The sequence below is a fragment of the Branchiostoma floridae genome, chromosome 3 (genome assembly GCF_000003815.2).
Source record: "Branchiostoma floridae strain S238N-H82 chromosome 3, Bfl_VNyyK, whole genome shotgun sequence".
Taxonomy (NCBI): Eukaryota; Metazoa; Chordata; class Leptocardii; order Amphioxiformes; family Branchiostomatidae; genus Branchiostoma; species Branchiostoma floridae.
The window spans coordinates 18,254,847-18,269,024 of NC_049981.1; the positions used below are offsets into that span (position 1 = coordinate 18,254,847).

Here is a 14,178-nt window from a genome sequence, read left to right on the forward strand (position 1 = left end):
ACATGTAGGGTACCTACAGTGTGCATATACAGGTATGCAGAACTTACAAAAACACTTTCCTCTGCATCCCCAAACCTATGAAAGGAAATGCTGCATATAGAACAGGCATAAGAACACTCAAATACAAGTAAATGTATGTTGTAGACACAATGTTTATTTCACAAAGTTTTGCTTACATGCATGGTCAACAACATACACTCGCCAATGCAGTGCTGACATAAAACATACACAGTTTATATTAGATTTTTCACTGCCACATTTCCTCTAGAAATCTTTTAAACTTCTTAACAGTACATTGAATTGTCTAAAATACCACTGAGATTTATATCCAGTGTTCTTTGGAAGCTTGCAGCATTTTTCAAGTTTTTTGTTGAGCCTCAACAATGCCCTCGGCAGTGTACCATGCTAATCACACAGATCACAAAAATAGTACTACAAATGTACATTGTGTACATGCACATACTTTTTGGCTGGTTTCTCACAATATTGATCAATTTGTTCCCAATAGTGATAATTGTCACAACAGTCCGAAAGTCTCTGTTGCAACTTGATTGTATGATTTAGAAAAAAATGGAATCAAAGAAGATGAACAACACACAAAATTCAGAACTCTAGATTCTACAATACCTGGTACAGCCATTAACACAATAAAAACATTATATCTCCTTCCTGTACCTGTGGCATGGAGTGAAATATAATTAAACAGCATCCATCAAAAGCTAGCTTTCCTAAATTATTTGGTCCTTTGGTGTAAGATTTGATGTTCAATGATCTATGACTTTAGAAAGTCCTTGTTCATTGAATAACACTAATGATTGTTGCTTATAATCAGGAACTGTTGTTTTTTAGTGTCAATAGTGACACAAGCACTTAAAGTGTTGTCCAAGACAATAGTGAAACTCATTTTTCCAATACATTACATACATGTAATACACAAAGAATATATATAACTGCATCCGGTTCACATTAAACATGAATTGTATATATCATAGTACCAGTAGATCTTCTCACAGTGAAATACAGTTCAGTAGCACGTGCACACACTGAAGCCAATCTTTGACGACCTCTTACAGAATTACATTGCACTGAGCCACTATGCATCTTTGTGGTATTCAAGTAATAAAAAACAATACAAATTCACTATAATCCAACTCCTTATCATATTAGACAGTACATGATTTAAATCATTCAGAGTTCACAGCTCGAGACTGGATGGACTCGACTTAAGCAAGTAAGCAAGCAAGAGTTCACAATTCCTTCTGAAGAGTAATTGGGATTTGGGCTAAAATATTAGTACATGTTTTCCCAAAATAGCACTTAAAAAACATCACTGATTCCAATGTGGTGAGACATGGAACCTTTCCTCATCAAAGCTTAGTAAAACATTATAACATGTACATTGTAGCCCCTTGTGCTCATCCAACTGCACCCCAGCCCCCACCCACCTTGAAGCATACTAGTATCTACAAGGCCAAGGAAAAAAATTGCATGTTTTTGGTTACCCAACGGACCCTAGCAAAAAACTGCCTGCCCAATCCTTTTTTTGGGTTGGCTGCTGGCAAGGGACAAATTTTTGAGCTGACATCTGAGTGACGAAATTCAAATCAGACTTCCTTTATTTCACAAGACTTTGAATGACAACTGATGTAAGATTGTGTAGTAGATATTGTACTTTTTGCTTAGTTTACTGAAATACTTATGATTGTACAATATTATGTTGGAAATACCTGTGCCTGATGCATTTCAATTCTACAATATTTCCTGGATTACTTTAGCCAAGATCTAAAAAAAATTGAGAGAGAGACCCTACCAAATGACCCACATTTTTTCAGGATTGTAACTGGCTACAACATTTTTTGCAAGTCGACCCAGTCTACCTGATAAATACTCTATGCAATTCTGAGCTATTACAAAACTCTGAACAAGGCAGGTTTTGGCATGTTTGGCATTTCCACAAGTTAAGGCACTCACTAGTACATTTAATAATTAATTTCCCCAAAATTTGCATATCTATATTTTCCCCTATTGACACCAACTGTGTCATTATTGTTTCAGATGAGGTATTCAAATTTAAAAGGCAGATGTCACATAAGGGATGAAGTACAAGATGTCGTAGTCTTTTGAAGAAATCTCAGTACAACACTTTTTACATTCTAATAATTATAACATCTGACGTGTTCCAATAAAGAGACTAAGTCACACAATACAAAAGTTACGCAAGCACTGGATAATTTTTGTCAAGTTGCTCGGGTATTGTAATTCGTATTACCTGGATGTATAATCATCATCTTATTCTACTTGTATTTGACTAAGTCAACTCAAGGATAAAATTCCTCAGTCAGAATCAACGTCAGTAGCGGACATTACCATCGCTGTTCCCTCGCTATCTCGGACTATGGCTACCTTATCGTCCTCCCTGGATCGTGCTGGAGTCACATATTTGTAGCGCACTGCTAGTATGACAAATATGATGTCCACAGCAACCATCAGGGCAGCAAAGAAAAAGAACTCAGAGGACTGAAACAAAGAGGGCAGAATATGTTAGTTTAGCTACAACAAGGAAACTTTGCTAAAACTTGATTGTAGTCTACTTCTCTTCAAGATGGCCTTTTGGAGTGCACTTTAATTTGCATCAAGCCAACCAACTTTTGAAAACCACAACTGTAACAGCTTTAAACCATGGTATTAAACAAACTGTTGCACACCTTCAAGACAACAGCATGCCCAGGACAAAAGATACAAAAACAGGAAGTTCTTCTTTCGGGATACACATACACGCACACCTGCACAAACATTGCTCCAAACTATAACTCCACTTATCATAGAGGTAACTCCATTAGGAGTGAAGATAGTCAGGAACATCTAATGTTGTCACCTACCTGTTGAGGAAACAGGTTCAGATTGGCGATGATGAAGGTGATGAGGTTCCCAAAAGCCACAGTCAGCAGCCAGAGAGCCTGCAGCACTGATCTCATGGACTCAGGAGACTGGGTGTGAACATGGGGAGATAAATTCTTTGGTTACTCGAACCTGCCAGTGGGTGTTGACAAGCTTAAAGGAGTCCCAAACTCCAGAAAGGGATGTTATTTCCTAATAGATTATGTATCAATGAATACATTATTGGCCGACTTTTTTTGCCGAAATTCCATTTTGTGGGAAATTATGCCATGTCTTTAGTAAGTCAATATGATGTCTTACAAACCCGGAACAGACCCTACCCATGTATTCAACAGCGTGAATATTTTTGACATAAATGCGGGGGATAAGCACAGCAAGAAGTTAACAAGATATCAAAGAACACATAAAAAATACAGTCTTATTGCTATTCAACAGCTAACACACAGACACAAAAATGGCACCTAAAGTATAACCTTGGCAAGGTATAAAATGTGTCACCATAAGCAAGTCCTAACACTGTTCACTTTTTTAAGTATTCAGGAGTATACAAGAAGAGAGTTTAAAGAAAGACTTTCCCTGCTGTGTCAGGAATAGTGCCCCCTACCTGTGAGAATGAGAACTCCAGGCCAGTGATAGAAAACATGACCTCTCCTGCAGTGATCACCACGTACTGTGGGATCTGCCACAACATGGACAAATCATTGGGGCTGATGTCTTGGAATGTCGCCAGACTTGACTGTAAGGTAAGAAGACATGTTAGTAAAAGTGTTGTTTAAACAACACAAACTGACCAATGTAATTGGTCTGAACATTTTAGCCTAGCAGTTAATGCATTGGGTTCGTGAGCTGGTGGGCCTGGGTTCATATCCAGGGAGCCAAAAGACTGTACTACTTGACTCTTGTGTTTCATGTTACATACCACAAGTTATAATGATTAGAATGCTAGTTTTCTTGAGAAGGAACACATCTAAATTTGTAACACAATTGATCCAATTATCATTCACCCCCTTTACCTGGCTGTTGTTGAGCATGAGCAAGGCCGTGTACACTCCACCAGTGTTCACCACAAGTTCCTGGGCAACCTTCTCATGGCTGCTGTCATTGTGAGGCACCAGGACACGGTAACTGTGACAGGAATAGACATTACTTCACTCTCATCATTTAACTCGCATATAGGCAATATTAGCAAAAGGGATGCCGTACGCTAAGAAAGGATTTGGATGTCCCCTGCCAGCAGGATGCACAGAGGACGCCCTGTACCCCTGGCAATTATCAGGCAGAAGGACAAGGTAGCTGTGACAGGAATAGATCACATTGTTCTCATCATTAAAGTACTACATAAACTACATTGTACAAGAGGTGGTTTAACAAAACACAAGACACACCCACATTGATTCCAACACATAAACACACTTTTACCCACATAAATAAACACACACAACACAATACACACAATACACAAACAATATACACACACACACACAATATTCTCACACACACAATGGATACTACTTCTTCACAATACACACACTCAATACACACACACGCATAACACACACACACTCAATACACACACACACACACACACACACAAGACAGATGAGAAGAAGAGAAAACCATCCCACCTGCCAGGCTCTATGTCAGTGAGGTTGGTAGCAGAAAACCCCTCCACACCAGACAGGGTGTACTTTTTGGTCCCCTCTAAGATGATGCTGGCATTGTTCCCCAGGACCTCTTCCAACATGTACACAAACCTGTTGAACAGACACAAGAGTCTTATCTCATATAACTTCATTTTTAACAATGTAACATTGTTACCTTTTAAAACACCACTGCCACAACAGAAAATTTTTTTTGTAGAAATGCATATAAATTGTCATGTGCTTAGTCTACTTATGTGTACCTGAAATTCATTCATTTGTTTGTCTGTTGATTCATTTCATCTAAGAACCTATAAGCACTTTCATACTATTCAAGGTATCAGTTACTCAAACAACTGGATAAAATCTAGAAACTTTTCCAAATCTTATCCAGTTGCATGAGTAACTGTCACCTGGACCATAACTTTCGAATCACACACCCAAAGGGCAGGCAAGATATTTACAACTCCTTCAATTCAAGCTCATTGCAACTTACCGGACTTGACTGATAGCTTTTGTTGGTCTTTTCTGTACATCAGAGATCTGTTGAATGGAAGAAAATAATATTTCAAATGTCTGTTGAATGTGGGATATATGTATGGGTATAATTGGAATATCATTATCTATTTCTAACATAACGCAAATGGTAATTGACACATCTGACTTGTAACTTGAGTCAAGCTCATGACAGTCCCTTTTCCAGTTCTAAAGGACTGACGAGAGCTTTCTACTGTACATTGCCTCTAAGCCAACTCATGAACAGCCATTCAGAAATAGCTATATACATTCAGAGGAAGGCAGATATGTGTATTGTAACTGCTGAGGGGAATTTTGAAATAGTTTTCCTGAGATCTTCCTTCAAATCATTAGTGGCATGATGTGAAAAAAAAGCAAAGGTTAAGGTAGCTCCAGCCTTTTCAAGGTCATAAGAGCAATGGGTTGTTATCTACTAAGTCTTGGGCATTGTAGAAGGCAGAGCCCATCTGTCTTTTACCCCCAACTTTTACCACCCCAACTGAAGTCAGGTACCCATTTTCACACCTGGATGGAATGAGCAAAGTTGTGCAACATCAACATGGAATGCCTGGAATTGAACCATGACCTCTTAATCTCTTAATCTTCATAACACATATATATACAATGTCCAAATCTTTACAAAGACACTTATGAAACATACAGACACACCTGAACATCCTTAAGTGCCCCATTCTGCACCCCGACAGCCACAGTGTGGGTAGTCTGGCTCTTCAAGTTCACAGTCGAGCTGAGGTCAGGGAACCCTGCACAGGTGAAGGTCAGGTCCTGGCTGCCTGCATCCAGTCTCTGGTAGCCTGAGGCCTGGTGTACATGTATGACAGAAAATATATCAGGAAGACGCAAGTACCACCATCAGGGTTGAAAAACTTGTGAATGAGAAATCACAAAAACTGTGAAGTGTTCAGTACCAAAGACAGACATGTTAATGTGTGGATGACATCAGGCACCAAAGCCATGTATGTTACAGTGTGTATAACACCCCGTTCATACTAGGATTCCCGTATCCGGATATATCCTGATTCGTGGTGAATCCGGATTCGCGAACCCTGGTATGAACGGTCCGAATCCGGATCTTTATGGGATATATCCGGATACGCCGAATCCACATCTGGAGGTGGATTCATCCGGATTCGCTGTGGGGTGAACCCTGGTATGAACGCAATAGGATTCACGTATCCGGATTCGCTGTCGGATCTGACGTCAAACATAACTCTTAAGTAGCGTTTGCATTTGTGTAGCATGGTAAGGATGAGGCAACGGGCTGCGTCGCAGATGGCAGGGTACGAACACCTGTTCTAACAACATTCTAGAACGGTCAGTTAAAGAATAAAGATCATTTTAAAGTTTCGAGTAGGTCGTGAAGACGTGTACTTCTTGCCGTGCAAACACTCCGTCATTTTGGTTGCATTCCCTTCTTCCAAGTGCACGACGCAGCCCGTTGCCTCACCCTTACCATCATACACCAATGCAAACGATACTTAAGAGTTACGTTTGACGTCATCAAACAGTATCAGATGATGTAATTAGGATATATCCGGATCTGATTTTGGACACGAATAATCATATCCGGATTCGTCTAACCCTGGTATGAACGCAAATGGATATATCCGGATTCACGCCGTACCCGGATATATCCGGATACGCGAATCCTAGTATGAACGGGGCCTAAATGGTGCTCAGCACCAAGGACAGGTATGCTAATGTGTGTGAAGTGTTCAGTACCAAGGACAGGTATGCTATCACAAGTTTGGTTAGTGTTTAGTACCAAGGACAGGTATGCTAACATCTATGGATGGTGTTTTCACCATAGATAGGTATGCTAACATAAGTGTGAATGGCATTCAGGACCAAGGGCAGGTATATTTACATGTGTGTATGCATGGATGGTATTCAGCACAAAGGATAGTTATGCTAACGTGTGTGGTGTTAAGCATGAAGTATAGGTATGTTAACAGGCAAGTGGATGGTGTTTACAACCAAAGACAGGTCTTTTTGGTTCTACTATGATCAACTGCGCCTCTAACAATAGTGATTTGGAAAATGGACTATTGAAAGAAGCCACAATAAAACTCGTCACAATTTCCGAAAGTTAACTGATGAAACAGAAAAAGTGGGATACTTACCATGGTGTGTATGATTTACATCGAGCAATCAGCCCTCGAGCAAAAACTTGGAAATAAACTCACTTAAGATAATCTAAAAGCAGTCAAAGCTTGTACCACTTACCTCAGCAAACGGAAGGGTGAGGTTGTAGTTGTTCTGCCCCTGTACACTCAAGTCACACGGGGAAATGTTGATGATACGCAGATCAGCCTTGTCAACAGGGGGTCCTACTATCTCTGCATTCTGAAACACACAACAAGGCTTCAGGTGCATTACTTGCATTGGGATTCATTGTTCCATATACATGTACATGTGGCATAGCGGCCTTGTGGTTAGGGTTGTTGACTCAGAACCATGGAGGTACTTACTGACAGGTCCCGATGTTGTGCCCTTGGAAAAGCCACTTAACACCAATTTCCTCACATGTGTCAAATGAAAATGACTAGCTTTGGCTAGAGATGTCCCTTGGATAGGATGCTGAATGGAGGTCCATGTTGGAGGAGAGCAACACCTCAAGCAAGTTTAAGAATCCACCACACTTATCAAAATGAGTTGGGATCAATCCCAGTGTTAGTGGATCAAATAAATCAGTCTGAGTATGCAGCTTGCACTCTACAGTACAAAAATGGTGTGTTTTGAGTGTATGAAATATTCCATTCTGTCCATCCAGTTAGACAGCAAAATCTACAGCAATGGAAAAGCCAATGTGATTGTTACCTACCTCCAGTCTTAGCTCAACAAAACCTGCAATGACAAATGCAGCAGCTGCTAGCAGCATACCAGCCCCCATCCGCTGAAGAGGTCTGTGGAAAATCAACAGACAGACCCAAAATTTAAAATGCCAGGATTCTTGCTGTTCATATAGCAGAGTGTCAAGTCTCAAAAGATATCAAAGAGTCACAATGACTTCCAGTCTTAATATGGCATAACAAATACATGTAGAAGAATTTGGTGTCCCTTCAGAATAAGTATTACATGTGTACTATTAGTTCTGCTTGATATTCAAATACTCTATAACATTACTTCTAGAATATGGCCCTATAATACATTGACAGCTGTCTTAAGAAACGAGAGGAAGTTGTATCTGAGAAGTTGAACTACTAGTATAACATGCATTGGCATAATACCGGTAGTAAGACTTATACCGGTAGATTAAAAATACTGGAACTTAAAGAGATCTACACATGCAACAATAGTTATTTCTGAGCTGTGCACACTTCAGACATCTAGGTGTCCAATACATCATTTACAAAGCATCGATAACAATGCATTCGAAGACAACAAGGCCAAAAGTTTTCAGTATCTTTTTCGGGGTAGGCAGCTCGTCGTGGGACGAACACACTGTCACATTCATTGCCAAATTTATAGATCATAATTACACATGCTCACGGCACAAGACGAACATGATTCAACAACAATCTTGAATTTCTGTTGGTGACCTACAACTCATGTAAAAGTGTGAAGAACCGTTGCATAATAGCCCAGATCTACGACTGAATGGGCAAAATTGAACGTACGCAGCCATTTTCCCGCCATTTTTATATCTACGCTAGCAGTGAAGTGTTACGTCATAGCGGTTGTGACGGACAGAAGTTAAATGAAAATTCTTGACAGTATACGTCCGTTTTCTCTTGACATTTTGTATGCTCATGCAGGTTTATGTTTTATGCATTTACTGACAGAAAAGGAAGGAACATCAGAGGATGTATAAATGTACATAGCGGCAGTTAATTGTGCCGTGTTTCTTCCTACCGGTATTTTGTACCCCCTCCCAACCACGCGCCCGTTCGCCGTGTAATTCCGCGGCGTGTTACAATTACAATATTACGCTTTTAGCAGGACAAGAGTGGCAGAAAAGTTACACAGAAGAAGTGGCAAGGGTAACCTATAACAGCAACATGTAACTGGAGAAAATGATGCGTTGACAATTTGTCAAATCAGTATGGCTAGAGAAATCGTCGTAAACGTACCGGTATTATGATAATAGATGTTACATTAGTCACTGCAGATGTATAAAGATATCACAGTCTTAAATTGTATACTAGAAAGGCCGACATTTGCTTAAGAGCAAATACAGCATATTTCAGCCATACCCCTTCCCACGCAACATTGGACTGTTCCAAATCACCCCTGCGCAAAAATGGAACATCCTCTTAACAGTACATTATCCCCCAAAGTGGACTGGTATTGTGAATTGATTCCAGGTAAAAACAGAGCTTGCTTCTATTTTTCAGAAAATGACAATAATCACACCTTCCATTCAGAAAATTTTCATCATGACTGAAAATTGTTGAATGACTTCATGTAATGTCATTAACAATTTTCAGTACGATAACTAGGTGTAAGTTTAAAAAAGTATAAGCTCCTTGTGATGTGGGTACATTTATTGTTGCAGTGAACTTTTTTTATTCAAGTAGGGCATACGATTTAATAATTATCAAGCATACCCTGGCGCTGAGAGTGTTTTATTGGGCTGAAACTCTGGCAGTTTAAAGTTACTTACAATTTAAATGTTCAAAGTTTATGTCAAACAACAACAGCACTAGGAACACATACATTTGCTCTGGAGAAAATACAGCAGTTTTCACAAGTTCCAGTCCAGTGATAGAAATGTGGCCACTACAGACAGGTGGTCACTATAGAGAAAATGCTGATCTATTGACTAGGAGCCATACGTTACACATGATTTCAGTACACTGATCATTAATCATATAAACATTGCACAGGTAAGCCAATTGTTTAGATGTACAATTAAGTTCAAATAATTCTGAAGAGAAATATTGATGAGAAAATAATCATTCTCGCCACTGTCTAACTTATAATTACGTATCAAAACTAAACGCAGATTTTCTAACTAACGCACCTTTCGCCGACTTCATCAAAGGACCGCCGGCTATCAATCAAACACGGCTGTTGATTAGACTTAGAGTTTCAAACAGTCATGTGCTGCGTGCCAGTTTACAGCGAACTTCATGCTACGTGATGTTTTACATTGCTTGGACCTTCTTTCCTACAGCGGTGCTTCTACAAAATATTTAGACTGTAACACTGAGTCCCACATGTTTTATAGAATAGAATTTGACGCAGAACAGCGTTTTTTGCTGGGTATTTTTCTTGAAACATGTCCGTGGGAATATCAGCGAGGCGGCGACGTAGGGATATCAGACCGTCAACAAAAGTCGCACGGCGGCTAACGGCGCAGCGAAGATACTAGCGCTATAAATAAGCGCTTCAACTAAGGATGGCAACGCGTACAATATTTTTGTATACTGTTGAGCTAAGTAAAGTTTGTTGTTTATGAGGTTTTAGTTGTCTTTGAAGCCTTGACCCGAAATATTTTAAAGTCAAACTGCTGAAGAGAAGTAAGTGACTGCTACGATTATCGTAGATATGGCCCTAAAAAAACTGATAAAAGAAGCCTTCTCAATAGTCTAAAATGCAAGAGCTTCCGGGGGGGCTTCGCCCACCTGGGTCCCCCCCACAGTGGCCCTGCCCCTGGACCCCGCCAGGGACATTCGGCGGCCCCGGACCCCTGTCCGACGCTTTGAAAAAATCCTGGCGAGAAGTCTGTACGGCCTGAGTCTTCAAGTTAACGTATTGTGTGGTCCCGCTTATGAATATTAATTAGCCTTCGCTTTCCTCTTCGCTGATTGGATGAACCATTAATTGAATTAACTCTTCCTGCCGGCTAGACGCAGGTGCAGATGTCGGCTCTGTGGGGTGAACGTCCGAAAGGTCATGGCATGGAGAACGAAAGAAAACCAATTTCCCCTAAAAAAAAGTGCTGTAATTAAGCCTTTTACAGTACTTTATGCCAAAAAATTTTACTTGGATCATTTTACCAACTATCTTATGCCTATCTATACCAAATGTTACTCATACCAGGGTACAGGGGTGCAAAATATACCGTTATAAGACCGTCAACAACAGTCGCACGGAGCTAACAGCGCAGCGAAAATACCATCGCTAGCGTTTCAACTTCGGATAACAAGTTATAAGTACTGTTGAACTCAGTAACGCTAAAGTTTGTTTTTAGTTGCCTTTGACGGTTTGACCTGAAATAGTGTTACGCTAAACTCCTGAAGAGAAGTTAAGTGACTGCTGCGATTATCATAGATATGCCCCTAAGAACTGATACAATATAAAGCCTTCTGAATAGTCTAAAATGCGAGAGCCTTAGGCGGGCTTTGCTCCCCCTGGCGGGAACATATACGGGATCATGAGGCCCCGCTTATGAATATTAATTAGCCTTTGGCCTCCTCTTCGCTGATTGGCTAGGTCTTTGATTCAATTAACTCTCCGGCTGACGCGCACAGGTGTGGCTCTGTGCGGCGTCACGGAAGGTCACGTCAGGAGGCCAAAAGAAAACAAATTTCCCCTCAGAAAAGTGCCAAAATGAATCATTTTAAAGTTGTTTATGTCAAAAATTTTACTTGAATCTTGTTACCAAGTATCTAATGCCTATCTATACCAAATTTCAGGTCATTTAATTGTAATACCAGGGTACAGGAGCCAAAAGTGTCCTTTTTTGGTCAAAAATTGGCCAAAAATCGCAAAAATAAGCATTTTGTTGCACTGTACACCAAAAGTGTTATTGAATTTATATGAAGGGATTATCAAGGAACATCTGTGTCAAATTTCAGCTCATTCGGTTGCAATACCAAGGTACAGGAGCCAAAAGTGTCCTTTTTTGGTCAAAAATTGGTCAAAAAATCGCAAAAATAAGCATTTTGTTGTACTGTACACCAAAAGTGTTATTGAATTGATATGGGGGCATTATCAAGGCACATCTCTGTCAAATTTCAGCTCATTTGGTTGTAATACCAGGGTACAGGGACAAAAGTGTCCCTTTTTGGTCAAAAATTGGTCAAAAAATCGCAAAAATAAGCATTTTGTTGTACTGTACACCAAAAGTGTTATCGAATTTATATGGGGGCATTATCAAGGCACATCTCTGTCAAATTTCAGCTCATTTGGTTGTAATACCAGGGTACAGCGGCCAAAATATACAGTTTTGGTCTAAAATTGACCAAAAAATCTCAATAAAATCATTTTAGAGGCAGATATGAAAAAACTGAGAAAAGATCATCAAGGTATTGGCCCATTCTATCCCTGTGCCAAATTTCAGGTCATTCGGTCCAGGAACGGCGGAGATGAATCACTTTGAAGATTTGACAGGAGAAAGAAAGAAGAAGAAACATTACGAATACAATATATTTCACCATACTATGTATGGCTGAAATATAATAACAATACTTCTGCTTAATCACTTTGACCTGAACTTAGCATGTCAGCACAAATGTACAATAAAAGTCATTCATGCAAAAATCAAAAGAGCACAGGAATTGACCAGAAACTTACTTGACCAGAAGGTTGCACTTGGCAAACAGTGGGTAAATAATGCCTTCAAATATAGGGATGAAGACCAGGATCATCAGGGCATTGGTGAACTGTAAAATACAGGCAAATTACACTGCATGAAGGGGAGTGCCACAAGACACCATCTTGTCACAAAATTGGCTTACAGAAATCTCCCTGTTCACGGTACTTTGAAAGTTTATCTAGAATTATTGTTAATTCGATGGACAAACAGAAATCTGAATACAAGAGCTTAATCAGTACCTGCATCTGGTCTGGTTTTAGACGCCCAAGTGGACCCTGCAAACAAAACAACAGATTTAAGTAAGAAGATGATCTAATAACTTAAGGCACATGCAATCTTCACAATGAATCATAGATGGCTGTCTCCAGCTTGAAGTCTTCTTCTATCCCACTTATTGTTTGTGAGTCCATGCTGTTGATTTGCATTTTATATCTCTCATTTTCAGCTTACAAAAGTTGATCCTCACCAATTTCATGAAGTTCAGATTTTTTTTGGTTACACAGGTGCGATTTTTGTCCCTCCTAAATTTCCATCCTCGGATGGAGGGACCAATCCTGGAGACAGCCATGAGAAAAACTGGAGGAATGAGGCTGGCATGATAATTGCTTTGGAAGAAATTAAGAAGACAAACACTGACAGTGGATACAGTAGTGTAATTGTATCATTTACACAATGGTAAACACAGAAAATATATCCCAAAAAAATCATCTCTTACATTTTATGAAATAAAGAATGCACACATTACATAGGTCATGTTGTACATACTAGATTAATGTTACCTAAAGCCAAAAGATTTTAATGTACTTGTACTTCTTATTGAATACCAATAACATTAATAACTAGAGAGGCGACATTTTCGTGAAAATGCATAATGTTTCCCTTGGAGCAATTTGACCTAGGTAGTAGCCATATGTAGTGATCTATCTGTCTCCTAAGAAGTGTTGTGTAGGTATGGTTTTATGTATATATATATATGTATATATATATATATACATGTATATATACATATATACATATGTGCGTGTGTGTGTGTATATATATATACATATATATACACATACATATACATAGATACATCTCTCTCTCTATATATATATATGTGTATGTATATGTATATATATATATAGATATATATATATATATATATATATATATATATATATATATACGCATATATATATGTATATATATATGTATATATATATGTATATATATATATATATATAGGACAGGTTTTGTGAGTAAATGGAAGAATTTTGGAGGGGTGAAATGTTGTATGTTGGTAATAGGACTTGCTGTTGTTACACTTGTGTGTGAGGAGACAACAGTTCTGAAGTTATGGTACATTTCGGATTGAAGTATGCGTTTTCTCATTTGGGTATGACCTGAATAAAATAGAACACGGTGTATTCTGCATCATCCTTGGTTCCAGCCGTGCTGCGGGTCGGATTACTCTCGGGTATTTGGGTGATCCTTCCTGTGGTAGGGGTGGTAGCTGGTGTGATACGGCTATATATATATAAGACACGTGTGTGTGTATTGTATATATATATATATATAGATAGATACATGTTGTCAGAAGAATGACAAAGAGACAATGTCATAGTTCAGAGAATG

General features: G+C 39.2%; 1 protein-coding gene across 1 annotated transcript in view; it reads right to left on the bottom strand.

Annotated features, from left to right (window-relative positions):
* Positions 1-134: 134 nt before the first annotated feature.
* Positions 135-14,178, bottom strand: part of LOC118410950 (solute carrier family 15 member 2-like) — a 24,274-nt gene continuing 10,230 nt past the window's right edge. The window contains exons 14-24 of the mRNA XM_035812922.1: positions 12,801-12,836; positions 12,540-12,628; positions 7,900-7,981; positions 7,302-7,421; positions 5,724-5,876; positions 5,035-5,081; positions 4,524-4,652; positions 3,912-4,023; positions 3,503-3,634; positions 2,880-2,987; positions 135-2,517 (exon numbers count right to left, since the gene is read on the bottom strand). Coding sequence (XP_035668815.1) covers positions 2,335-2,517; positions 2,880-2,987; positions 3,503-3,634; positions 3,912-4,023; positions 4,524-4,652; positions 5,035-5,081; positions 5,724-5,876; positions 7,302-7,421; positions 7,900-7,981; positions 12,540-12,628; positions 12,801-12,836 — 1,191 coding nt within the window. The 3' untranslated portion in view covers positions 135-2,334. The remainder of the gene's footprint in view (positions 2,518-2,879; positions 2,988-3,502; positions 3,635-3,911; positions 4,024-4,523; positions 4,653-5,034; positions 5,082-5,723; positions 5,877-7,301; positions 7,422-7,899; positions 7,982-12,539; positions 12,629-12,800; positions 12,837-14,178) is intronic.